This window comes from Opisthorchis viverrini (genome assembly GCF_000715545.1).
Source record: "Opisthorchis viverrini unplaced genomic scaffold opera_v5_2, whole genome shotgun sequence".
NCBI classification, from domain to species: domain Eukaryota; kingdom Metazoa; phylum Platyhelminthes; class Trematoda; order Opisthorchiida; family Opisthorchiidae; genus Opisthorchis; species Opisthorchis viverrini.
Window position 1 is genome coordinate 1259312 of NW_008751658.1, and position 25776 is coordinate 1285087.

The following is a 25776-nucleotide window of genomic DNA, read 5'->3' on the forward strand; positions in this document are numbered from 1 at the left end:
CAAGTACCAAAAGTCACCTGAACCTCACTTGGCAAGTATTGTATCCCAAACCACGTCCAAATCCTATTTCTTGCACAACCTTACTATTCAATCAAAAGCAGGGAATTAAAATGGATAAAAAGGTTGAACTAAGTTCATAAACATATAAACAAGAAGGCTGTCGCTATATGGTCACATACGAGGAGGTCCGGTTGAGAGGAGTTCTTAGTCAGGGCGACGATCACAGCAAGTAGATAATATGTGTGGAGCGAAAATGAAGTACTTTTACAGAAACGAAAAGAGATAACGGTGAATCGGTCAAGGAAGGGAAAGTTAATGCAAACACCTCCATAAAGAGTACGCCAGTTAAAATTGCCAGTGTTCATGATAAACACGGTGATTAACCGTAAGACTGGCGTAGATGTAATAAAGTACGACCAAAATATAACGGAATTACACAAATGAATTCGGTGCAGAAGGCTGTTGCTCGTCTATCGGCAAGTGGAACGGTTTAGAAGAAGTGCAGGGAGGGATGGGAATCATTAAGCTGGGAGGCGGTTCACTGGAAGTAGGTTCAGGCACATCACTAGCCATCAGATCTTCTAGTTCCTCGTTCAATAGTCCCCAAGTACAGTCAAGTTTTGGTGAGGTGTCTTCAAGGAGAGACGCGCTGCCAGTCTTGTGGTGTGCGCAATGTACAGATGTGGACAATGATGGACCTTGTATAATGGCACGAACGGCTGGAGTCAAAAGGTTGATCACCTGATCTAATTGAAGGATGTAAGCAGTTGCACAGTTGAGCGCAGGCTCCAGAGTGATGTTGAACGACAGTTCGTTTACGTGCTGAGAGAGTGAAACGATATTAGGCAATAAGAATAGGGAAGCAAAATGAAACTGCCTGACAGTAAAAATGACTACCAAAGACGTAGGAAGATGAGTAGAACACGGAACACAAACACTGCCGTGGCAACCAGCGTTATGCGACCAAATAAGACGGTAAGTCGGCAAGCATTCGGTTCACCGTCGGAATTCGCTACTACCTTGTAGGAGCACAGCACAAGGGTTGAGTTTTTTTTTATCTCATACAAGTCGGGCTAGAAACAAGCTAGAGGTGTAAGCTACATTTCATAGATGTGCATGTTTTGTACAACAGTGTACATAGTACAACCTGGTTTACAGCGGAAGCTGCTTATTGCATGTACAAAGATAGGGCTTCGTGACGCATAGCATCGTAAACAGTGATTACTCTAGGACTACAAGTGACGGGCACTGGCAGTCTTTTTTGCGCGCAGTTGGACCTAAGGTATACAAAGTCGTGATATGATTTTCAGCTCACCTCAGCCGAGTAAACCCATCAAAACATTGAAAGCATTCGGTCGCTAAACGAAGGTTTGGGCAGGTCACTAATGAATAATGCCGCAAAACTGATACTTTTATGAATATGCTTGGTGCTCATCAATACCAGAAGCAATATCCAGAAGCCATGCTTGTCAGTTTCGAGGTTGACTACAGCGGTAGGCATCAATTAACGGGTGGCACCAGCGAAAAACTGATTAATCCACACCGATCGGACAAAAAACTGTTAGTTCGCACAGACACCGGATTTCTCACAACCAGTTTAAATTAAGGATATTACCGATGAGTGGCACACGCAACAAAATCGAGGAAGTATTCCATAGTCACACAACATACCAACGGTACCAAATTACCTTTAAAATACTGTTTGCATCATAATTTCGGTCCATGAAAACCTTGCGTTGCATCAGCAAAACGGCGGCAGCGAAAAATATGTGGAAGTTCTTGGTCAAGTATTCGCTCCATATCGTCTACAGTTGAGCAAACGTGAAAAGAAAATTGTGGCAGAAAAAAGTTGGTCGGGGATGGATAAAACATACGAAGTCGACTGACCAACATGCCCTGAACATTATCAGATATGTAAATGGTCGAGTGAGCGACATTATCTCTGCAAACTCTAAAAATTGTGAATGGGCCAGAGAACGGGAATGTTTAGAATTTGATTCATCTAAGCCAATGATACACAGGACAAAATCAACATATTAGAAATAGACGTGCATGGTCATCGTGTCCTTGGCCGAAACAGGCAAGAGGTATTATAAGAACAATGAAACAGGTCAATCAGACGAAATTCTTCAGACCTAATCGGGACAAAGTTGGTTATATTGTGGGAAATATACCATGTGCTGTGGACTCTTGTGTTCATTCTCTAAGATGGAAACATCAAATGGCGACATTGTTCGACACCTACACCTGTCTGGACGATTAGCCACTATGGCGTTTCTGCACCAAAAAATTAGAGCCACTTTTGTTGCACACACTATTTTCTGTAGTATATTGATAATCCAGGGAAGATTAAAGCATCATTCTGTGGCGGGCACCAACGACAGAGAAGTACAAGACGTTGACGAGGCTGTTTACTCAGTGGTAAACATGTGGACCCTCAGCCAGACCAGCACTTTTTGATTTGCCGTGAATGGAGCACACAAACTGACCTTTAGTTAACAGCTACAGGTTGTTTTTCGCAGTATCACGAGCTCGCCCTCAGATATAAGACTAGGCAGGCTCAGTTAAATGTGTGAACTTCGGTTCCAATCGGTCGTTGACCTAGACAACCACCTAACTACACCAGTAAATAGTCTGAATACTGTAGCGTCTGCTCACGTGCCGTGGTTTGGAAACGGTGCAAGAAAAGTGAGGTTGGGCAAATCTTACTCAAGTAACGAGAACGTGTTTCCTAAAAATTCGTTAGAAAAACAGTGGGCTTAAAAAGTGAGCATATCGAGAAGTAATGGAGATGGAAACGATATAGAACAAACCTTGGCCATCAGTGTAACCTCGCAAACTAAAACTTGTGTTCCGTGTTCCACGATTCGTGACACTTTTCATCTTACAAACTTATGTCCAAGCAGCTTCCGTCGTATAGATATCGATATCTCTGAATAGCTGTTGTGACTTCTATTATTCAGTTTATTAGAGCTCCCAAACCGTGCATCGAAGTGCGGTGGTTTCAACTGCTACAGCTACAAGTTGGAGGCCAGGACCCAATCATTTCACTACCTCTGAATGGTTCTGCTGGCCTGGTATGGCAGGGATAGAGAGCTGCGCAACGAAGGCAATAGCTTTGATGCAAGACTGCGTGACACATCTATATCTCTCAGGGTCACTAACCATCGGTGTCTTGGCATCTACCAAAGCGAATAAAGATGAACGGTAAGGTCTTTCACGATTTGTCATGTCATGGATTAAGCACCCCTGTGTAGTCTCTATCCGATAGAACGCCGGGTGAAGAGGGTTCCATAAGGCAAATGATTCTTTGACATACAAACTGAACGGTCTAACAAGCGTAACCCGTGGAGCATAATCAGTTGATCTATCGAGGAAGAATGAGCTTTCCAGCAAACAATCTGGTGTACTTTAGCAGTAGAGATGTGGTGTTCTCACCAAACTAGAGCAATGCTTCCGAGCCATCTATGGTCAAACACAGAGAGCCTTCGAAGGTCCTCCATACGCAGGAGCCAGGTGGGTTCTGCATACGGGTACAAAATAACCCGAAAGAAAAACCCGCTGGGTGAAAAAGTAGTCATTTAGTAAGCCAACTTTTAGGTGTAACAAAAACTTTCAAATCATAATCCGGCAAAGGAGTCCACCTCAATCAACATCTTTGTACTAGCTATATACACAGCATACAAAGACGGCCTTGAAACGAAATGAAACGTTCGTTCCTTCGCAGTCAACCTGCTCCTGCAATTCGAAAAAGTGGAATAATTGGTAGTTTTCCGCTTCGCACATCCGCAGTCGTGAAAACTAGACCTAGAACGAGCCGTTCATACAGGAGTCAGCTTAAGTTAGCCATTAGTATGGTACACCAAGACTTCATGAAGCTGAACTATTATGATCGAAGCTGTCGATGTGACGCAAATAACAAAGAGCAAGTAACGGCAGTGAAGGATCAGTGCCAACACTGATGTTGCTGTCTTTGATGATGATGATGATGATGATATGATGATGATGATGATGATGAACGGCTCTCAGGTGGGTTTAGTGCAGTCTGGACACTCTGAAAGCAACACTGATCCGGAAATTTTACGTGCAAGCAAATAGCATTTGAACGGTTCCCGGATATCGAAATCTGTGATCCCGTCGATGAACAGACACCACAAACGGCACCAAGGCCATCACTGTTCGCATCGAAATGAACTGCAGCTTGGCACTATAAGAAATCAACTTAGGACCTTCTCTGAAGTTCGTAAACTGATGATCAAACTCAGTGGTACAGATGGTAGTCCATAAATACATCAAATCTAACAGACGTAAAATGGGGGCGCAAATTACAATCATGCATGAGCGCTTTATTCTCAGCCTTTGAGTGTTTCCTTTTTCAAGCAGATCATGAGATGAATAGATAATTATCGCCGTTCGAAACAGATGGCCGACCAGCACAGTCGGGTAGACTCACTTCCCACAACAACATGACGTCAGTGTAGGGAAACTCGCGTTTGAATTGAATCAACAACCACCGGAAGCAGAACAGAAGGGCATTGGCATTTTTGCTTTCTGTTGATCAGTGCAAAGGAAGGGAATAGAGAGTGGCGAAAATTGGCTAGGGGATAAATGTGAATAACAACATGGAACAAACAGGTCAGTCTAATGCATCAGCCTCACGCGCGTGCCGGAACGCTAGCTGTCAACATGCGTATGGGAAAACCGTCTCAGTCTCAGTCGGTTCGCAAGCCGACCTTTGAACACGCGTGACGAGCAGGAAACACGTTTGTCTAGCAGCGTTAAGCCAAATACTGGAACGAACGATTATGTTGTATCAGATTTGCAAGCGTGGGATTACTGGCGCGTAGGAGGCTGTCACGAATATTATACGTTTCAATGAGCGGCAACAAAACAAAATGCTCGTTGCCACCAAAATCAGAGAAGACTCGTAAAGTTGATCTGCCGCCTAAATGCAACGGAAGCTGATCATAAAACGGTGTCGATATCGATCTCACGAGCTAGAGACCTCACGAGTTCTAGAGACTTTTGGACGCATATTGAAATAACGGTGACTTTGGTGTTCTGCATTTTGGTGAAACTGAGTGAACATCCGTCCATTCGACAGCAAAAATGTAAGAACGTTCCCCACATAGTACTCCAGAAAAAACAAGCTTGGACATTTTATTCCTGAACCGGTTGACTGAATGAACAGCAGTCACACTTCCCACGGAAAGGGTGCACTCAGAGGAGGAAAGTGTCACAGAGCAGGACCTTCATAGGCAACCTGCGGATAGAGTTGATATACAGAACCAGAATCCGAACTCGCAGGTCTTAGAATATATACGCCTACAACTAAACTGAATACACAATGATGCTAAACTTGACGGAACGTTCGCGGTCCAACGATCATTGGACCGACTGAAAACCACGGTTCGACATCGCTTAGAAAAGCAGAAAACATCGTTCGTACACCTGATCGTTCACGGGCTTACGTCAATGCACTCGAAACAAACGAACACGAAGAACCGTGAGGAGCCACGGGAGTTTGCACGTTAACCGTAGCGTTGAAAATCTGAGGAAGATGGATGAGGATTCAAAGGCAAGTAATCCTGGAGAATGATGAGAAAGAAAATAGTTGCTTTCAGCAACCGAGAAGTGGAATTTGGTATGGATGAACAGAGAATCACAGGTGCGTTTGCCCAATGAAAGATTGTGGGAGTAGGACGGAGGTAGAGAGGTCCACGGAGCATTTACCGTCCTCCGAGAGAAGACTACGTCCCGGCAGAGGGTTTGAAGAAAAGTCAATAGGACGCACAACTGTCTTTTGAATACTAACTATGACAGCGGTGCTCCACAGTGGTGTGGACCTCGGACAAAATGAGTCGGGAGGAAATGCTCACCAAAGGAAAAGAAAGCTGAGTTCTCTGGAGGCTAGGATTGCTAGTGATTCCACACAGAGTTTGGAGGGACAACGGTGAAGGAGGAAACATGTGTTGATAGGGCGAAAATAAATGTATTCAACTTTTAGAAGACCAACCCTTAGTGTACTGCTGGCATGCATACTGTAATCATTGAGTCGAGGGACACATATTTTTGAGGAGAGTAAGTATCACGGAATGTGGAGGCATGTGCTGTCTGCAGAAGCGCGGATCCAACCAGAAACAAGAACAATGAAATCGTTGGTAAAGGGTAGACAGAGGAATAAACAAAAGCTTGGGTTAAACCTAAGTTGACCTCGTGGATCCCAGTGGAAAGCCATTAAGGACCACGAGGAACGAAGGGTAATATTTTTATTCAGTTTACCAAGTCAGGATGTCGTCCACTTATTGATAGTTTGGCAGTCAGGTCACCATGTCAAGCTCGATCGACAGCAAGGCATACCAATTTGGTCTAACCAAAGAAACCAAGGGCAAATGATCGTTATGTGTACGCAATCACGACAACAGCGGAGAGATTGTGGCCGTATCCAAGTCGCTGATCGCTCGAAAAGTTTTTATGTGGGAAGTGCGTAGCTAGGAGCTTGATACAAAATGATTGTGGAATAGACGGGCATGTAGTTGTTTGGGTTAGAAGAACCACATTGGAAAATAGGAAATACTTGGAAGCTTTTCTATGTCAATGGGAGAGGATTTCCTGTTCCTCCTTTTGTTCTCCTGTTCCGGACTCTGAAGGAGTCATGAACTTGCTCGATCAGAAGAATGCTAAACAAGTCGTTAAACGTGTTTAAACCTCATGGTTATTCATCCTGCTTCGTTTTGTAGCTGTTCTGTAGAACTTGTAGCGGTTGCCCAATCTGATTATTGCATCCGCGTCCACTGTCTCCCTCGTGATTTGTTTTGTTCCACATCCCACAATATGCATCATGAGACAACATCGTGACAATGAATACGACCTTGGTGAACAACAGGTCAACTCCGGTTCCGTGAACTTGTGTGATTTCACATCATGGTTTTCACGTTCCACTCGTTGTAACGACATACATAAGAACAGAACACGGCCAACGCCCCCGTCATGGGTAGCCAACTACTACAACGGCGAAGAAAACACGAAACATGCATCCGGACCAACAATAGGGCTTATAAACTCATACCTACAATACGATAAGTCCCTCTTTCCATACGTATGTTGGTAATCATTTCGCTTAACAAAGAGGTCTTTGTTGGTGCTCATCGTTATCTGCCCATATAACTAATTTATAGTGCCTATTACTTTCGATCGTAACGCACATCGTCGGTTTACGTCTCCTCATCAGCAGAGACATCACCGTTCTACTTCCTTACCTCATTCTTCAGATGTCACTATCCGCAGGTAAAATTTAAACCGGGAGACCAACAGACCGGACAATGGAACCCAAGATTACAACACTCGCCGTCTCCTTCTCTTAGGTAGGAATCCTGGTATTCGTTTTCCAGTCGACACCGGCGCTGATATTAGTTTCATCCCTGTAGCCCTACTAACTCCAAATTTACCCCCTTCCCGCTTACACTGTGGGCTGCTAATGGCACAAGCATTAAAACATATGGACAACGAGCGCTAGACCTCAGCCTCGGCCTCCGTAAAATATAGCGTCGTCTTTTCTTCGGTCACTATAGAGGCGTCACAAAATTTGTGACGGGGTGCAGCCGTCTAGCATTTCGCCATTAATTAATTGTTCCAGGCGTTTATGCTCGGCGTTTCGAAGCTGTGTATAGGGCTTGGTATCATCTGGGTTTAGCGAATCGGCCGCTCATTCAGGTGGAAGCACTGCTACTGCACTATAATACATGGTGATAAATGGACGATACCGCGAAGAGCGAATTGTGCTTGGGCCAGATACGAGTCGTGATGCCAAAACGGTGGGAGATGCAGCATTGAGGTTGGATTGAGTTGTTTGAGGTGTTTGTGTTGGATGTTTGGTGACTGAGCCGTAGATGCATCAGACATGAGTAGAAATGTAGATATAAGTAAATCCGAACGAGAAGCCGTTAGGGTTTAGGTGAGTTCACAGAAGTTGGGCTCACCAAATTCGTAGTGCTCTTTTACAAACTAGTTATATGGGCAGATAACGATGAGCACCAACAAAGACCTCTTTGTTAAGCGAAATCGTAGTGCTTTTTACAAACTAAACAAATGAACAGATAACGATGAGCACCAACAAAGACCTCTTTGTTAAGCGAAATGATTACCAACATACGTATGGAAAGAGGGACTTATCGTATTGTAGGTATGAGTTTATAAGCCCTATTGTTGGTCCGGATGCACGTTTCGTGTTTTCTTCGCCGTTGTAGTAGTTGGTTACCCATGACTGGGGCGTTGGCCGTGTTCTGTTCTTATGTATGTCGTTACAACGAGTGGAACGTGAAAACCATGATGTGAAATCACACAAGTTCACGGAACCGGAGTTGACCTGTTGTTCACCAAGGTCGTATTCATTGTCACGATGTTGTCTCATGATGCATATTGTGGGATGTGGAACAAAACAAATCACGAGGGAGACAGTGGACGCGGATGCAATAATCAGATTGGGCAACCGCTACAAGTTCTACAGAACAGCTACAAAACGAAGCAGGATGAATAACCATGAGGTTTAAACACGTTTAACGACTTGTTTAGCATTCTTCTGATCGAGCAAGTTCATGACTCCTTCAGAGTCCGGAACAGGAAATCCTGGAAGGCTCCGGTAAATATACTAGACAATTTGTTTTGCGACTGACGAACACATCCTTGGTTTGTCAATGAAGACCGAATTGGCTGGACGATACGAAGGGTAAGGATGAGAAATCTCACATTTAAACATTTAGCTCTTTCTTCTAACGACACAAACGCGCCTGTTTAAACCAAATGGGGTCTGTATTGGAGCAACCTTCCATTGGAGGCACACAGGAAGCTCTCTGCGAGTCATAAGACCGTCTGAAATCGAGGGGTTCAGTCAGAATAGTGCATACCAGCCCAATAACCAGCCGAGCAGCACCAAAGCACGACACGACCGAGGTGTGACAGACAGTGGAAGCTAGGTGGGAACAGATCACAAGAGCCTATGAGACCCGAGATGATGTGGGAGTGGGTCGTTTAGGACGAAGTCTGAGGTATGTATTAAGTCATCACCTCAGTCCGAAAAGAGACCGTTTCAGATGGAGATTTTGTAATTAAGAAAGTCTGTTCACGGTCAGTAGTGACCACGTTCGATTAGGAAATGAGCTAGTCGGCATTGTGCACGTTGAAATAATAATGATAATTGAGAAGGGCGATTTCGAGGCCAAAAGCACTGAAGACCAGTCGAAAAACCGGCTTGAAGGAGCAGTGTAAAGGTAGGTAGTGTAGACAAACTCCACCCTTTAAACGAAAGCAATGGTGCAAAGAATAATCAGAATATTGGAAATGCGAAGGAACACCGTTGCTGAAAATTCTCGCTTTAGTAAGAAAGAGAGTAAGATGGGACAGATGACAAGAGATGATGGGATGTGTTCATATTACCCTTAAAATCAGAGAAGGGCTTCGCATTTGCAGTTGCGAAAAGTAACTGGATAGTTCGTAAAATCTGTGGAATTGGTAATTTTCACTGGGGGTTGCATTTTATCCGTGAAGTCATTCAAGGTTAGAAAGCCGTACGGCTGTTTTATCCCTATTGGAAATCATCAGCCGTATGCATCTCACGAAACTCAGAGTTTCGAACCCGGAACTTTCCTGTTGGTGGTTGAACAGTTGACTGTTTCGTCACCAGCGGTTGGTCAGCAATGTGAATGGCGCTCACTGTGGAGCTATGCCCCGTCTCTCATCCTTCAATTGCAGAAGCACACCACGAGGTCACATATTGACTGACTCCTCAAGTGACGACTTCCCACATGGAAATTTCACTCATTTTGTGAAATTATTCCTCCTCTGAGCTGATTATCGATCGACGGAGGTTTGAGGAAATTTGGTGACTTTTAATGAAGAAAGAGTGAGAGCTAATCACATTGCTTACCAGCCGCTCGTAGCCAAACGGTTGTTTTCAAGCACTCTCCGAGTTCCGTGAGGTGTGCACTGATGATTAAGGACAGATGATGACTACTAATAAGGACGAGAGGTACACAGTGCTCCCAGACTTTTCAGCATAGATCGGCTTTACTGACAGGACGCCAGCTCCAGTGAAATAACGATGAGAAGTTCAGGTTTCAGCTGTACACTGTAATTGTTTTAGCCTAGCGCGTTTTGTATAATCTTCCCCGAAATTCTGAAAGTCTAGGGGAAACAACGAGAGTTCGACTTCGGCAAAAGTCACAGAGAATGCAAATATGCTTTCAAAACGTCTTTAATCTTTAACAAGGCCTCCGTAAATTGATCATTCATTAGAAAGACAGATCGGTTACCATTATTAGGATGTCAGCACCACCCTTGACTACAAAATCCACCTTTTCCTTTGATAGGTCATCAAAAAGGAATCTTACAAGTTTCCTGGGTTTATTTTTTTCAAGTCAAAATTACTATTGAACGACCGAATGAGGGTGCATTCGCTAACGCTAAAGATAGACATTAGTGGAGTTCCATATGCCATCTACACTAAAAGACAAGCATAGATGGTGGTTCAGTTTTTTCTTGTCACTGCTGATGTGAACACTTCCCACCGAGATGACCTTCCGAACACATTCAAAGGATATGCATATAACTATGGCAGCTCAACCGAATAACACTCTTCTATCCACAAATACATACCGGAACGCAGTTGCTAATGTAGACCATCCTCCCAATCCATTAATAGTGTTCAGTCTCAGAACACTGATACATACACTGAAAAACAGAAACAAGTTTTGACTTGTTTAAAGAGAACCTTCGATTTGCCCTAACTGACTGCAAAACCACTTCGATCACAGAGTAAGAGCAAAGTGCTCATTAGCCATTGCGTCTGGAATAAGAACAATAAACTGCTGCTTGAGATGATCCCCTTAAGCTCAACTGAGTTTTAGTAGGACAAATAAAATGCTTTGTTCTCGGGGACCTCACGATTACATATTCAGAACCGTTGTGTGTTTTGAGGTAGATGTGTTGAAACACAATTTCAGTGGCACATTGTTTCAAACAATTTACGTTAGGGAGTCTACTCAAGGTTCATAAGAGGTGATGGAGCGAAGAAAAGAGGCTAAATGCTGTTGGTTTGAAGAGATACTGGTGCCTTAATCAAAAACACAGTACAGAGACTCCCCATAATCGTATAGCACACACAAAGATAGTACCATCTTGAAACCTGCTGCTTTTTGTTCTTAGTTGTGTGTGCACCTTGGTTAGGTTTCCCAGATGCTCACCACGCAAGGTTTTCGGAGTTCCACGCCTACCAAATAAAAAATACCATGATTTTGGCCGACAATTAAACGATTCCAAGGTGAATGAAAATGGAGAAAGTCAAGAACAGCCGGCTTCCATAGCACTTCACTTACTACTACTGGTTCAGGTTGGAAATTTGGAAGCTCCTAAATTAGTGAAATCGCATTTTAGACATAAAGTTGCTGTGGCAATACTTGAGATCCCGAGATTGTAGAAGACATTCTAACTACCCCATCAGGGCACTTTGAGAGGGTGATAAGCTCGTGAGTTATACTTGGATGATAAAAGTAACAACCGAAGAAAATCTCTCACTGCGGATTGACACATTTCCCTCCATCCCTCTCGAGGCGATCAATCCGCAAGAGAACCAACAGCCAGTATTCTTTGCCAGGTTCTTGCAGAACTGTCTATCTTTGGAGAGGCTACGCTATTTGCTCGGGTGGTCCACGATTTCGTTCCCCGAGGGGTGGGTTAATCATCCTACTCCGAGAAAACTAGCAAAGCAGATCAATTATATAAAACGCAGGAAACTCCATGTGTTTAAAGGGTTATATGACAGTTATGAAGGACTTTAGCTATGGATCACAAGTCAACGCTTATTAACTGTTCGGAACATATTTAACCTATCCAAGGTAGCTGAATAATGGCGTCAAAATCAAACCGAGGAAGATTTTCCTATCATGGGATAAACAACAAACTTCACGACACCTTGCAATGAACAACATCAAGCCACCTTCATCTCTCATAATACTACCTCTTTGATAACTTTGATAACCTTTGTGATAACTGCTAATCGTAGCACTTTAGCGTGCCCCATACGAGTTTCAATGAATAGTGTACCGAATTCTGGTGGAGATACTACACAAAGGACTTGAAGCTCTAGGTAGAATTTCGATAACGTAGTGTAACCAAAGTCTACACAGGATGCTGTGCTTGGTAGGGTGAACAAGGTGTGTTGGCAAATGATGGCTGTAACCTAGTCTTGGGACTAGCTAAAACTACGTCGGAAGAGGACGCCACAGCTAGAAGAATGATGCTCAGATGAGATGATAGCACGTGACAGAACACTATAGCTTCCCCGCCGATTACACATTTTTGTAGTTTTGAAAACCCAGCAGACTAAGGTTGAACCAAGGACATTGTTCCATCTATCCTTGAAGAAAGTAGACTTCCAGATAGAAGCAAAAATGGTCCCATTACCAGAATGACCCAACCTCAGAGGGATCATTCCAATTTCGATCACATCCTCAGGAGAAACAATTCTTGTATGAGTGCCTTCGATATTATCTGAGTATACAATTTTGAGGTCAGCGAAATAAGCGTTCGCCAGAAGAACGACCAGTTCAGAAATGCATCTGCGAATAGGGTGGAGCAGAACCAGCAGGACGAGTGGACGGATGAACCAAATGGATCCAACAATTTTGGCCCTGTGAGACAAATCAAACTTTAAACTGAAAGGAAATTTGTCTTTCCTTTTAACCGATAAACAGAATTCCTTGTAAGCTTTAGCTTTCAGGTTGTAAGGAAGAAAAACAGAGATTTCCAAGAGTACACAAATGGAAGATATCAAAATACTGTAACGAGGTAAACAACGTAGAAGTGAGAAAAGTTGAAGTCAACTGTTGCCCACTCATTGATGGCAATGACAAAAGTACATGGTCCCCTCAAAGGCGATTTAGTTAGTAAAAACTACATGTATGTCATTCCTTAACCGTTGCGTTTTCCAAGTAGCGACCGTAAGGAAAACCAGTTTCGGCCGTCACGACACCGTCCAACTGCCCTTCAAATGAAATCGATGAATCCCATGCCCGAACGAATTAAGGTTTTCGGGAAACAACAACCATAAAACTCACGTGACAACAGATGGTGTAATTCGCATTTCCATCCCCTCGGCCTATATCGCTTGATGCTTCAACTACACTTGGTCAGTCAGTCAGTAACAAATACATGTGCTTTGGGTGGTATTATTCACCGTTGAGCTCGGCTGTCATCGGAACAATCTATCTTCTTTCACACGCGAGAGAAAGCCACACGTAAAATATTGCACGACTCAAATTATTCTTTACACGACCACGTTCTAGGTATTGAAGTGTTTAGTGTAGAGCGGAAAAACCGACTTCTTTAACAAGTATTAAGTTCTCCAAGCGAACTGACGAATCGCAAGCGATCAACCGCATTTGGGCACTAATTATTAGGTCCTGAAATTGTGTATCAAATAGAAATGAGGTCCCTGAATTATACGCTGAGAATCCAAACGGCAAAAGAGCTATTCCAATCAATGCCAAACTGGTCGGAATTAGTCTCTTCACTGAACTACAATAGACGCTTTGTGATGTTCTAAAATCGACGTCAAAATTCGTCTATAAGAAATATTTACTGTGTTGCTTCAAAAAATTTGTTTCCCTCGGTTTTGTGATGATCCCCAATTAATGTGTTCGCATCCTTCTGGAAGTAAATATCTACGCAAGCCGGTCCCCCCCCCCCCAAAAAAAAAAATAAAACACGAACCCGTGGTTCCGAGTAGGTATTGGATAATGACACCCTCTGCGGCGGCGACCCGGCTAGAGCGACGGTTTTTGATGAATTTCAGTGGCAGTCGCTGTGGACAGGACTCAACATAGGAATAACCGGGCGTCCGGTTACCATTTGGTCGCCTCGAGTTCAACTTTTCAATCTCCACAGATGCATTCCATTTCGATCCTCTGGTGGAAACGGCGTGGTGTCCATCAACGAAGCAGACCTGAATTCAAATTGATCACATCGTCGTCAATAACCGGTGAGGAATGATCACAGCCTGCCGCTCCTCCAGGAGCACCAGCGTGTCTATATGTGAGGGGTGAGTCGATAATGGTGCACATTTTCAAAAATGGATACACGCAATGAATTTAGTGATCACAGAGGTGCTAGTTTGACTCTCAGTGTGACAAGGTTTCTGGCGTCACTGATTCTTCGTCGTCTTGTGGTGGCACCCGAAACCTTCACTCGTGGGAATCAAGCGGGATTTCGATCAGGTAGAAGCTGCGTTGACCACATCTTCACACTCCGTCAGGCGTTAGAGCAACGCCACATGTACAGACGACCCACAACCTTGGTATTCCTTGACTGCCGATCGGTCAGTGCTATTAACTACACTTGCTCAACAGGGTATGCCCCAGAAGTTCGAACATAATCCGATCCCTATATTCACATAATTCTGGGCGTCTGGCAGTCTTTGGTGAGCTCTGCAAAAGGATGTCCACTACTCTCCATTCTTGTTTGACTTCGTCATTGATGAAACGAGGCGAATACTGGAAGGTCTTTGAAACCCGGGTGTTCAAACTGTTGCTGGTGAGAAGCCTGTCTATCTAGAGTAAGCAGATGACACCGTTCTCATGTTTGAAGACCAAGGCGTAATATGAGCTCTGATGGGTAAAATGACCACCATCATACCATCTTTCGGCATGCGCCTAGCACAATCAAGGTGCTTCAGGACGTGCAGTCTGTGAACATTCTCCTTACTATTCAGGGAGAATCAGTGGTTGTTGTGGAGAATTTTAAATACCTCGGTAGTTGAATTAGCTATCACAGAATTGCGTCTGTCGGTGCACGAGTCACGTTTGCTAATGTGGACCACTTGTGGCGTCAAAACGGCATAGTGTTGGATCTTAAGGGCCCTCTGTACCAGACTACAGTAAGGGCTGTATTGTTGCGTGGTTGCGAAATATGCCCCCTACTGACAAATGATGTGGGGCGTCTTCAGGTTTTTTATCATCGATGCCTGAGAAACTTCCTGATTTTGGATGACGCTAACGGATTAGTAACTTCGTAGTTATAAAACGGGTATTTGGTTGTGCAGCAGGTACTTCAATCGCGAAAAACATCCAATAACATCAACTGCTGTGGCTCGGTAGTGTGCTACGCCTGCAGAAACAACGTCTCCCCAGACGAGAGTTGTTCTCTACGCTTTTTTCAGAGTGGTACAAGCCGCAAGGTGGACAACGTATGACATGGCAGAAGAGTTTGAAAGATATCACGAACAGCTTGTGTGTTGCTGGTGTTGTAAGCCTTCCAGGATGGAATGCCCGTGAGCCCTTCTGCGCTTGGCTGGAGACATTGCAAGAAATGGCGCCTGATTGGTGTCAATGGCGTTCGTGATGTCAGTTTCTTTTCAGAATGTCTGACTGAGCCCTTAGGTCTAGGCACTTCAGAATAATTGTGACGCGACAGCACCAGGTCCCTTCCCTCACTCACTCTTTTCTGTTCTTCTCATCCCAAGGCTTGAAATATAACTAGACAAACTTTGTGAATGTAGGGCAGTGAAGCTGATGTTGCTGTTTCTGATGATGACGATGACCTCTGGTGAGTTCATAAATAAACATATAGGCGATAACTTTCCGGGTCGCATTACTCTGACGATCGTCCCAGTGAAACCTTAATCCGAGGAATTTCTCTTATTTTTAGGTGCAATTTATGACGTAACACAAGAACATCTTGATTTAGGGATGCTATCAAGCGCAAACCATTCATTTGGCTTGGGCTACGACCAACCTATTAAAAAACAAGGATCAATTGCGAAATGGATCACACGTGCCCGATGTGTACACAAGGGTAGACTTACCTAGATAGAGACTGAATTGCGGGTCTAGCACTTCAATGAGTTCAAATAGTTGGGTGAACTGCTCTCGAACAGCTTTCAGGTTACCGTCAAAGTTGGATTCCTGAACGCGCAATGGAGAATTAGCAAATCATGTTAAGGAGTATGTCAACACTTTAAGCGGCAAGGAAGAATTGGTTGGGGGTAACATGAATGTTGTGCTTGTGTAGGAAATCTGTTTTATATGTATCAATTGCCAAAACAACTTCTTGATACTACGTGGCTCTTGTTGTGAGAAAACGTGGACCTGAAGAGCTGATCAGGCTGTTAGCAATGCTTTAAAACATTACAGAACGAAGGATGAATGTCACAGTTATACGGACAACACTGACACTATGACATTCCCGGGCCAAACATATGTCCTCAATTGTGACAGAATATGCTGTGGCAAAATCACAGGACCACGGCGTTTTCCGAGTAAAACATACATCCCAAGACAGTTCGTCAAATCTCAACGTCCCAAATATTCCAGGAAGCATAGAGGGAAAAACAAAAAATAACTACAATGTTACACGGCCATAGTGATTTTCAACCTCAGCGTAGCAGCTGATGGGCCGAGGTAGGCCATGTGTATGGATCACATCTGTGTACATACAAGTCAATTATGAATTAAATTGGAAGAAAATTCCATTGTTTTACGTGTCTATCTTTTCCAAGTGAACTTAGGTTCATTGACCGTCGTCCTCGCTCTTGCGTTTCCTAAACGCTCACTGTAGCGCAAAACAAAATAAAACCATCGTGCTGCAAATGGTCTGAACACATCAAACAATATCATGCTGTCAGCCGCTCAGATGGGCCAGTTCCGTATGCTCATAAGCCGCAGACCAATTGAAACGCTTCCGAGAAGTAACAAGTGTGGGACATGGAAGCTCTACTGTTCACGGCAAAACACTCAACTGATACATCAGTCTGCATAAGTTGTCTGTATATTCAGGTAACATCCACAAAAACGGTCCTGATAATCGTGCGAGTTAATGCTGCGTGACTCGAATGGCTGGGTTACCGAAGTCACCCTAGACCAACGGAGTCACATGATTGCCTTTCACCTTTGACAAAACTATTCAAGCAAATCTGTCATATCGGGAACGGAATGTTCTGTCACAAGAATTATGGATAAGATGCAGAGATTCAGGCCCTTGTAGTGTTACAACGTAGGATGGCTGATTGTACACCTTCGAAGATTAGAAAGGAGACATATAGGCCATCTGTTCCGGAATCATGGCTCAGCTCATCCATCCATCAACATAGAAAACAGTAAAGTGGGTCTTGAAGGACAGAAATGATAAATGATTGTTACCTTATTCACTTCTGAGTGATTATCCGCAGAGTATGTGTGATACCAGATATGCAGAAAAGAAGTGTTTTCAGAGTTCGAAAACCAGAGAGACTACGTAATTTTGTAGTGGTCATTTTCCAGCTATGCTTCGATTGAGCGACTCCTTAGAAGGCTTAGAAGCTTAAATTTGACACGTATATGACATTCAATCTATTCATTTGCCCACACATTTTCAATATCCTCCGAGTAAGTTGTGCTTGAGAAAAAACGAAATGAGCATACTATTTTGTTGGGCGTGAGTCTCATCAGAAGGGTGGTTCCGTTTTAGATAGGTAGAAAAATAGGAACAATGACAGGCCACATCAACAGCATAGCGATGTCGTAATTAAAGTTAAACGACACCCTTTGACTATAGCCTTACTCTGAGACTTAGCAAACGCGCGCGAATAAGCGGTTTTCGTGGATTTGCCACCCTGTGTAGAAACACACCAGCGGTGAACACTGGTGCCCAAACGCCATACAAACGTGGAGGAAGACTGTGCTCAAAGAGAATGATTCGGCACCCGCTGCAAGAATCCCCGAGTTAACATGGAGAGCGATGAAAACACTAAAAGGTATTCATACAATCGAGTACCATTGAAACAACCCTGATAATTGCATCGTGGTGAGATACCACCAACAGGGTTGACTCAGTAATCTGCGCAGCTCACCGAACACACCCAAGACACAAAAGCAAAAGTTAGTGAGGCAGCCCAGCTAAGAACTGGTAGCACGCTTGACACTGGTCGTCGTGTGGGGTTCACATTCCCGAGCAATGAGAACAAAACGGGCCTAAGAGTGTTCAACGTGTCACGAGTTACTTATTTCACTACCTATTCCCCCGTGGGCCTTTAATCAACAGAGGTTCGGAGTGGAAAAAGCAAATTTCATTAGAATACAATGGTCTACCAAGCGAAGAATGTTAACCACCACTTTCTGTTACAGCGATTCCGATTAATTACTAAGTACACTTCCAGGGATCAATTCGTTGTGGAAACGCAGTGGCCGAACAACGCCTGTGGTTCCACAAGGGGCGCGATGGACCAAGTGGTTAGAGCGCGAATTTACTGACCGGAAGGTCCGTGGTTCGAACCCGACCTTTGCCTCTCGACTTCCCCTGTCTAGGCTTGGGCAACCTGGCAGTATCCCAGCTCTCGTGCAACCTTCGGGTAACATGGCAGTTAGGCACCGAAAAGGTGCTACAGCTGAACGATTTTTTTTGCTGTGGTTCCACAAAGGTATCAGATCGGAGCGGTCAAGTTTCACAACCAGAAAGTTAGAATTCACTCAGCTCTTCTATCGATACGACCTTCAGTGTCAGTGGAATACGTTCCCGACTCAAGAGGTCATCCGTGGTGACTACTGGGCGTGCCGTAATGTGATGCCTGAACTGATTTTATCCGTTCAAGTACAACCACGAATTATGTGCACGCTTTATATATATANATACAACGGTGTACAAGGGGACCCAAAAACAGGAAGTGCGAAAAAATATCGGAAAGAGGCGGCAAACAACAAACTAGTATTATCCATATAACCGGAGTCCATTAGTTATTCTGCATATACTACATCGACACATAGGTTCTCAGTTCGTTGAGGTAAGCATTCCATGTTTGCGAAATGGTAATACAGTGAAAAAAGTGGATAGCCACGGAAAGCGGATGTTCTCGAACCATGACCATCGAGACCCAAAGGGGTGTTGTCTAGTAGTGAAAGCCTCAGAACTCCTCACCACTAACAACACTACCACAGACAATTTAACTCACCAGTCGCTCCATCAAACCAGCGAAACACCAGAAGGCATCCTCCTCTTGTTGAATAACATAAAGAATGAGCGCCAGGAGATCATTCATTCCTTGAAAATATCCTGCGAAGAAGCATAAAACATGGGAAACTATCCAGGTAATATCAAAGCAGTATCCTATGGTAATACCTAATGTTTCACCGTTGAAGCAACCTGCAAGCGGCCAGACCAGGAAAGTAGTCTAAGATAGGAACCACTGAAGCAATTCCCGGAAATGAAATCCAACCGCTATGAGTAGCTCAGACGAGTAGTTACAGCATTACAAGCTTACGTACACTTTAGAACTGGAGACTCAGCTCGAATCAAGCAAAGTTTTGTACGCCATGATGTGAAGTTTTGGCATTTACAATGGCATTTCATATGAGTGTTTCGAATTCAGTACCAAACGGATATTCATTTGCGCAATATGTAACACACAAATAGACTCGAGATCCCGTTGTTCTTTTAATACCCTCTTAATACCGTGAACCAGAGTCTGAATAGCTGCTTGCTTAGCCAAACCGGAAAGCCAATGAACGTGCAAATCAGCTGATCTATTGAACACTGACACGTACAGGCGTGTCGTGTGCGGGCGAAAACGGTTTTTTATTAAGCCCACGTGGAAAGTTCTAGGCGGGCCAAAAAGTGAAACTAAAAATAGAACTCATCCGTCAAGGGCAAGTGAAGAACAAACAATGAAATCTGTCTCAACGAAAACGGTTATTCTATTGGCAGTTGTGTAGTCCAGTTATGTCCTGAGCTGGTTCTCCTAATATTTTTTAAAAAAGTTGTCCTGGTTTTCATGAAGGAAACTACTAAAAAGGTTGCTGAGAACTCTTCGACAGCCCACGAACGGTTTCGCCCTTCTTGGGGCTCATCAAGTAGGCACAGTCCCCGAGTTTCCGTCAACCTTATGTTCTACTTGAACCCTGTTTTTTTATGCGAGACGCTTACCTTATATCCACAGACAACTTACTGATGGGTGCTTGAGTCTCTCACACGTGATCCCGGAATCCGAAAAAGTAACCCTAACCTGAACGCCAATTAGTTTGTAGACCAACTTTTGCTGTTCAAGTAATAGACTAATCGGCTCAGATGAGCTGATGAGCTTCGAACTGCATTAAACCAGCGGCCAGTAGTCCGCAGATTGAGATCAACCGTCCCATACTACCTCTCTACCACTCACTCTACCACTTTCACTTCATTGAAAGCGGTCAATTAACTGTTAAGGTTTTACTGCAACGCCAGTAGTGCGAAGCGAGTCGTTTTTCAGGCCCTCACGTTCTGTAAGCTGATTTTAATCAGGCCAGACAATAACATCCACAGTTCCTCCGTTTTTAACCTGAGGGTTGGAAGGTAGCTCATAAATGGCGGTTGATTGACTGTGATAAATCCTCTCCTCGTAAAGAGAAGCAGAAATACAACGAAGTTGAACATCACGATTAACAGAAGATTCGTACATCAACTCAACCTAATGACCGTGCGTTTAAAAAGAAAATCACCAAAGGTTAATCCTTCCATGATAATGACAGCACTGCTAAGTGACAGACAACTTCGTGTCTCGAGATGACTCAGGAGTTGAGGCGCGAGCTTACTGGTCCGTGATTGGAACCCAGCCCCACCAATCGACTGCTCCTGTTTAGGCTTGGGCAACCTGTCAGTATCTTAGCCCCCATACTTCCTTCGCGCCGCATGGCAGCTCGGCATCCAAAGTTTGTGGCAATTGAGCTATCATTATTTAACAACTTTAAAACTTAATCTATCCAATATGGAAGGTCGAAGCAGTATACTTCCATCTAACTTCAGTTCTCGACCCAAACCACGACTGTGTGAGAGTACATGGAGCTACCCCAACCACCTACACAATTACAAATTTGTTTCAAAGAGTCTACAACTAGGTAGCGCAGAAAGTGAATTGACCTGAAGCAATCGATTGCCGGACTGTCAAGCCACACGACAGCGTTGATTTTATATTACAGTTGCGCCATTATTATGACAATCAGTGTACCGGAACAGCAGGCGGCACTCCATAGTGCAGCATAAAAGATGTGTTGAGAACGAAAAGACGGTGACATCTCAGAAAATGGTCAAGGCGAACCCTACTAGAGAACATAATCCTTCATGTCGGGCATTCTCTTAGGGCTTCCATTAAATGAAAACCTCTCTCGTGATTATCCTGGGGTCTTCTTGTCGAATAAACTATCTCTCAAGTCCCCTTCATTGAGCTTACCGAAGTCCATATTATAAATACTGTATGTGACCAGAATGTCGTGCAGTTTTGTCAAATTGCCGCTCGAATCATCACGGTAAAAGGCTGTCTTCCGATCAGTTCTGGGGACGTCTTTGTCTGTAAATGAGTCACACAAAGAGAAACAAGATTCTACAACAACGGAAAATACCAGCAGTAACGAAAAACACTACTACACTGCTACACCACATTCAGCGGACCAACTCATACGCACGCCGTTCCAAGTGCACACTACAATGCTAGTGAAAATGACGGGTTACCAAAAGCAAGAAAAGTGCAATTACGTTGTGCTCAAATCAAATATGCATGAGATCGAAGGAAATTCTGGATAATTCAGTGCCGGTTTCCCTCTTCTTGGGATTTATTAAATAGGCCAAGTGCCCGGAACGCTAAAAGCCTTACATGCTACGTGTTCTTCGTTAAAAGTATCGGTAAAAAGATAAATAATGATACTTGAGACCGAAAAACCGAGGTCTTATTTAGAGGCATTACAAACAAAAGAATGTTAAAACTGGTAAACCAGTTGAGTCTACTCAATATCACGGTTTGGCTCCTTTGGAGGTGTTTATTATTGACCCACACAAACTGAATCCATACAGTAAAAAGGAGATTGTGCGTGATTTGAAGTGGCAATGATGTACACAACCAATCACTGAAACCACAGACTAATAGATCTCGCAGTGCACACGTCGCCCAACTCCATGGGCTGTGAAATGTACTGCGTCAACGGAAGTTAAGTTTGTACCAATTTAAGTCGATTGGCGAGACATAGAGGTGTACAAAAGAACGCAAACGAAAGGATGGAGAGAGGGTTCTATCACATCAGCAGCACATACGTAACCCAACGGAGGAACGTATGCACTAGGACGCCAAACTGGTTCACTGCATTTGTCTAACGGATTGAAAGCTCGTTTGCCAGTGCCATTGGTAGGCCTCTTACCTGACCTTCAGCGCTGGCGATTCTAATAATAAGGTTCGGACATCTGACACACTGAATACTTCAGTTGTTCTTGTCCAGAACAGGACAGCCTATCAGCAGCTCAGTCGCTTAGTTTCCATCGGATGCCATGGCAACTACCATTTGTAAAGGTGCCATTGATGAGTGTTTTGGACTGGAGAATAGAGCTTATCCTAACTTCCAAATCGCGTCCCAATCACTACCGCAAATGTAGAGTGAAGAATCAATAGGTCCATAAGGAAGAACTGTACATAGTAACATAATACAATGGCCGATTAATATAGCGAACCAGCAAGCTTTCGTTTCCATTTACCATCCGGATTACGCACACCAGTGGTGAACCCCCGACAAAGCTGAAAGCCAGCATAGTGTTTCGAAAATTTCCAACATAGCTTGGAGCAACCTGCTTGGTTCTACGTTGTCGGAATGTGAAACCATATTCCACTGAACACGGCTTATGTTAACTTCGGAGTAGAAGCATGATAACTAGTTACACGGTCACCCGATATTCCAGTACTTTGGAACAACTCACTATGCTGAATTAGTGTAATGTACTGAGAGTTTCAAAAGGTTGCGGCCACTAGTTGCTGCCCCGACAACACCATTTCACATGTTTGGTACCATTCGTAGTAATGTAAGCAGTCAGTCACATCAAGACCTACCGATATAACACTTTCGGTCTCGAAAGACACTGAATCGCAGAAGTCTTTCATTGGACATCTCCTTCCAAAAGCGTTTGACAGTATGATACTCAGCACTAGGAAGTAAAAAAGAAAGTGTTCACATACAACGCGCAACATAGTCGGGCAAAAACTGAACGGGAGCTATGGAATATTTCAACAGCATGTCAAGGAACGAAAGGATATAAAGTAATATCCTCCCTCGAATACGGACCCAAAATAGAACCTTTCTCAAGGTCTTGAAATAAGCCCACGACTGAACAACAATTTATTTGTAGTAACCATAGAGGAAGTCTACGGTCTTAAGTCTGAGATGTTAGTTTATACAATGTATGATCATATAGGATTTGCCTACAACAGAATGGATAAAGAACCGCGTGACATCATGCGGCTTAAAGTTCAGAAATAGAATTATTCACTTCATGCCCACTAAATGCGATTCCGAGGTGCAGGCGAACGACCTACGAATTTAGCTTCAGGATACAGCGCATAAAATACCCTGTGATTTCGTTATTTCTCTGTTTCAGTTGAGCAGTACCCATGTTCTTTTAGAACGAACGAATTCCGCCTGAACTTTACAGGGAAGAGACAACTCAGTTATCATGGCATGACTATCTAGAAACTTGAATATTCATCGGAACTATTAGGACAGTTATCAGACACTCACAATTAGGTTGACCCATAACATTTTGTTTACACAACCTTTTGAATTTTTATTCGTTCATCTGACCCCAACTGTTGAGTGGCGATAATATGGCGACCGGTAAGCTTTTATGCGAAATGTGATAGTTGGCCAGTTGCCGATCTCTAAGATTGGCTGAGGTGAACTATTTCTTCAAATTCTGGATTCAAAGTTGCATATATTTCACGCTCGAAGGCTTGTTTTCATAAGATTTCCTCTCGCTATGTTGAGCATCCATTACGCCAACATGGTGGAAACTCATATTCACGTTTTGTTAAAGCAGAGTAAGCTGAGTGTAGACGGTAAAACGGTCCATTTATTAGCCAATCGCATTGATTTGGAAAGAGTAAGAAAGTCAGCAAAAACGACCTACTGTTTCTCCTTTCGAAGTTTCTCATTCTCTTCTGCAGTGTTATTCCACAGGTAGTAACCAAGCAAGTACTTCCATACGATTGGCCGCAGTGAAGGTTCTATGCCCTGTGAATGATTAGATCACAAGAACAGTTTTTACCTAAGTCATGCACTGGACTAGTACCTTATCACAAGACATTCATCAATGCGGATTGTGTGGTACAATGGTAAAATGTTCGAGAACTATCAAGAAGGCTACGGATTCGAATCTCCTTCGGAACCTGTGAACAGCATATTGCTATGATTCCTACTGAGGAGGGATTCACGGATTTTCAGTGTCGGTCGATTACTCCTCGGTCGACAACAGCCACAACTGGAACTTTGAAATCTGCCGTCAAAGATTACAAAATTTGAGATGAGACGATTTTATCGTTGACTGAACAAATAGCATTATTTTCATTACTAATAAAAACAAAGTGGAGAGTAATACCTAACGACGACTAATTGTTACAACCATGAGAAATCAAGGTCATAGTAAAGAGGTGAAGGAGAGAGACTTCCTGCAAAAAACGGGCAAAAACAAGGCACTTACACCTTTGAGTACCAGTGAAGTAAACGTGTCCGCGCAAAAACCGAGGATGAAAAGTTTGAAGACTTTTGAGTTTCTCAAGTAGAATGGGCCAATTTTAGCGGCCAAAGCGTAAGACCTTCTCGTCTTGTAACAACAATAATCCTTTAGACTCAGCGAATTTCGCTTCAGACTCCAGTAACGACGCGCGCTGGTGAACGCTGCTCGTGCCTCGATTAACCACGCATTGGTTTCACTTGTTACGGTACAATCAGCTAAGCTGATAAACAAACTCATGCTCTTCCTTCACAAGTTTCAAAGAAGTATAAGAGAATGGGAAATGTTGAAGTTTTGCACTCCGAATGAGCAAAACACATTCCGAATTGCGTATCGTGTGTCGAAGACAAGCGTTGCAATAGTCGTGTTACGGCAGACCTGAGTTTTATACCCCTGTGGATGGAACAGGCGGTACTGTTGCCTTTTCTGAATACAAGTACGACCAACGATTGTTCCGAATTTTCTGGAATGCATTCTTATTCTCGAATAATTTCCCAAGATCGAATCAAAAACACTTCAAAATCTCATTCGGCTCAGCAGTTAGATGGTACTTAGAGATAGATCGCGCCTCAGAAAGTGATGGTGGGAGTAAAATCAAAGGCAACGGTTCAGAAAGAGGTGCTAGTAATAAGAGGAATCCCGTCTGTTTCAGTGGAAGATTAGGGGTGCCGCCGGCTCTTTGTTTATGGTCCCGTTCCTCACAGGGTAGCTCATTGTCAATCTCGATAACTGCCATCCTCAAAACTGGAAGTCAACCGTGCAAGACTAACTTAAGAGTGGAGAAGGGTGGTAGCCAACGCGAAGCGACCAGATCTAAGCTCAGAGTGACAGTTTTGTGCTTCCGTGACCCACTGACCAACACTGGGGTGGTGTCCCTAAAACATTCATAAAGTGTCATACCAGGTTGACCAGTATTTAGAGTTGAAGGTTGGAACAAGTGGCAACTTATTCTTTTGAAAATATAGTGTAGTGTAATTTCGCCAAACATCGCTGCCTTGCGGTTGGTCTTTTGAACCAGTCTATTGTTGGGGATTCTAACCGTCATCTTGTCTAGATCTGGATAGTATGGCAGTATTCCAGCCCAAGTACAGTTAACAGTACTCCGATGCCACGTCGGTCGTCGCGCGGTGCAATCAGCCGGGTCAGCTAACTTGCTGCATACAGCAGGGCGGGTAAACGGTTACTTCTTACGCTTCCCCTCTTCCTAATTTACACACTGTTCTTCCCCTCTCCCCGTCCCATTAA

The 25776-nt window shown here is 43.7% G+C and overlaps 1 protein-coding gene across 1 annotated transcript in view; it reads right to left on the bottom strand.

The window, feature by feature from the left end:
- Positions 1 to 30: 30 nt before the first annotated feature.
- The window catches only part of T265_00192 (hypothetical protein), a gene marked incomplete at both ends in the record, with an annotated part of 36677 nt that continues 10931 nt past the window's right edge, over positions 31 to 25776 (bottom strand). The window contains 7 exons of the mRNA XM_009163900.1: positions 31 to 822; positions 1689 to 1805; positions 15885 to 15953; positions 18971 to 19071; positions 21218 to 21334; positions 22856 to 22950; positions 23929 to 24032. Of these exons, the coding sequence (XP_009162164.1) occupies positions 433 to 822; positions 1689 to 1805; positions 15885 to 15953; positions 18971 to 19071; positions 21218 to 21334; positions 22856 to 22950; positions 23929 to 24032 (993 nt within the window). The remainder of the gene's footprint in view (positions 823 to 1688; positions 1806 to 15884; positions 15954 to 18970; positions 19072 to 21217; positions 21335 to 22855; positions 22951 to 23928; positions 24033 to 25776) is intronic.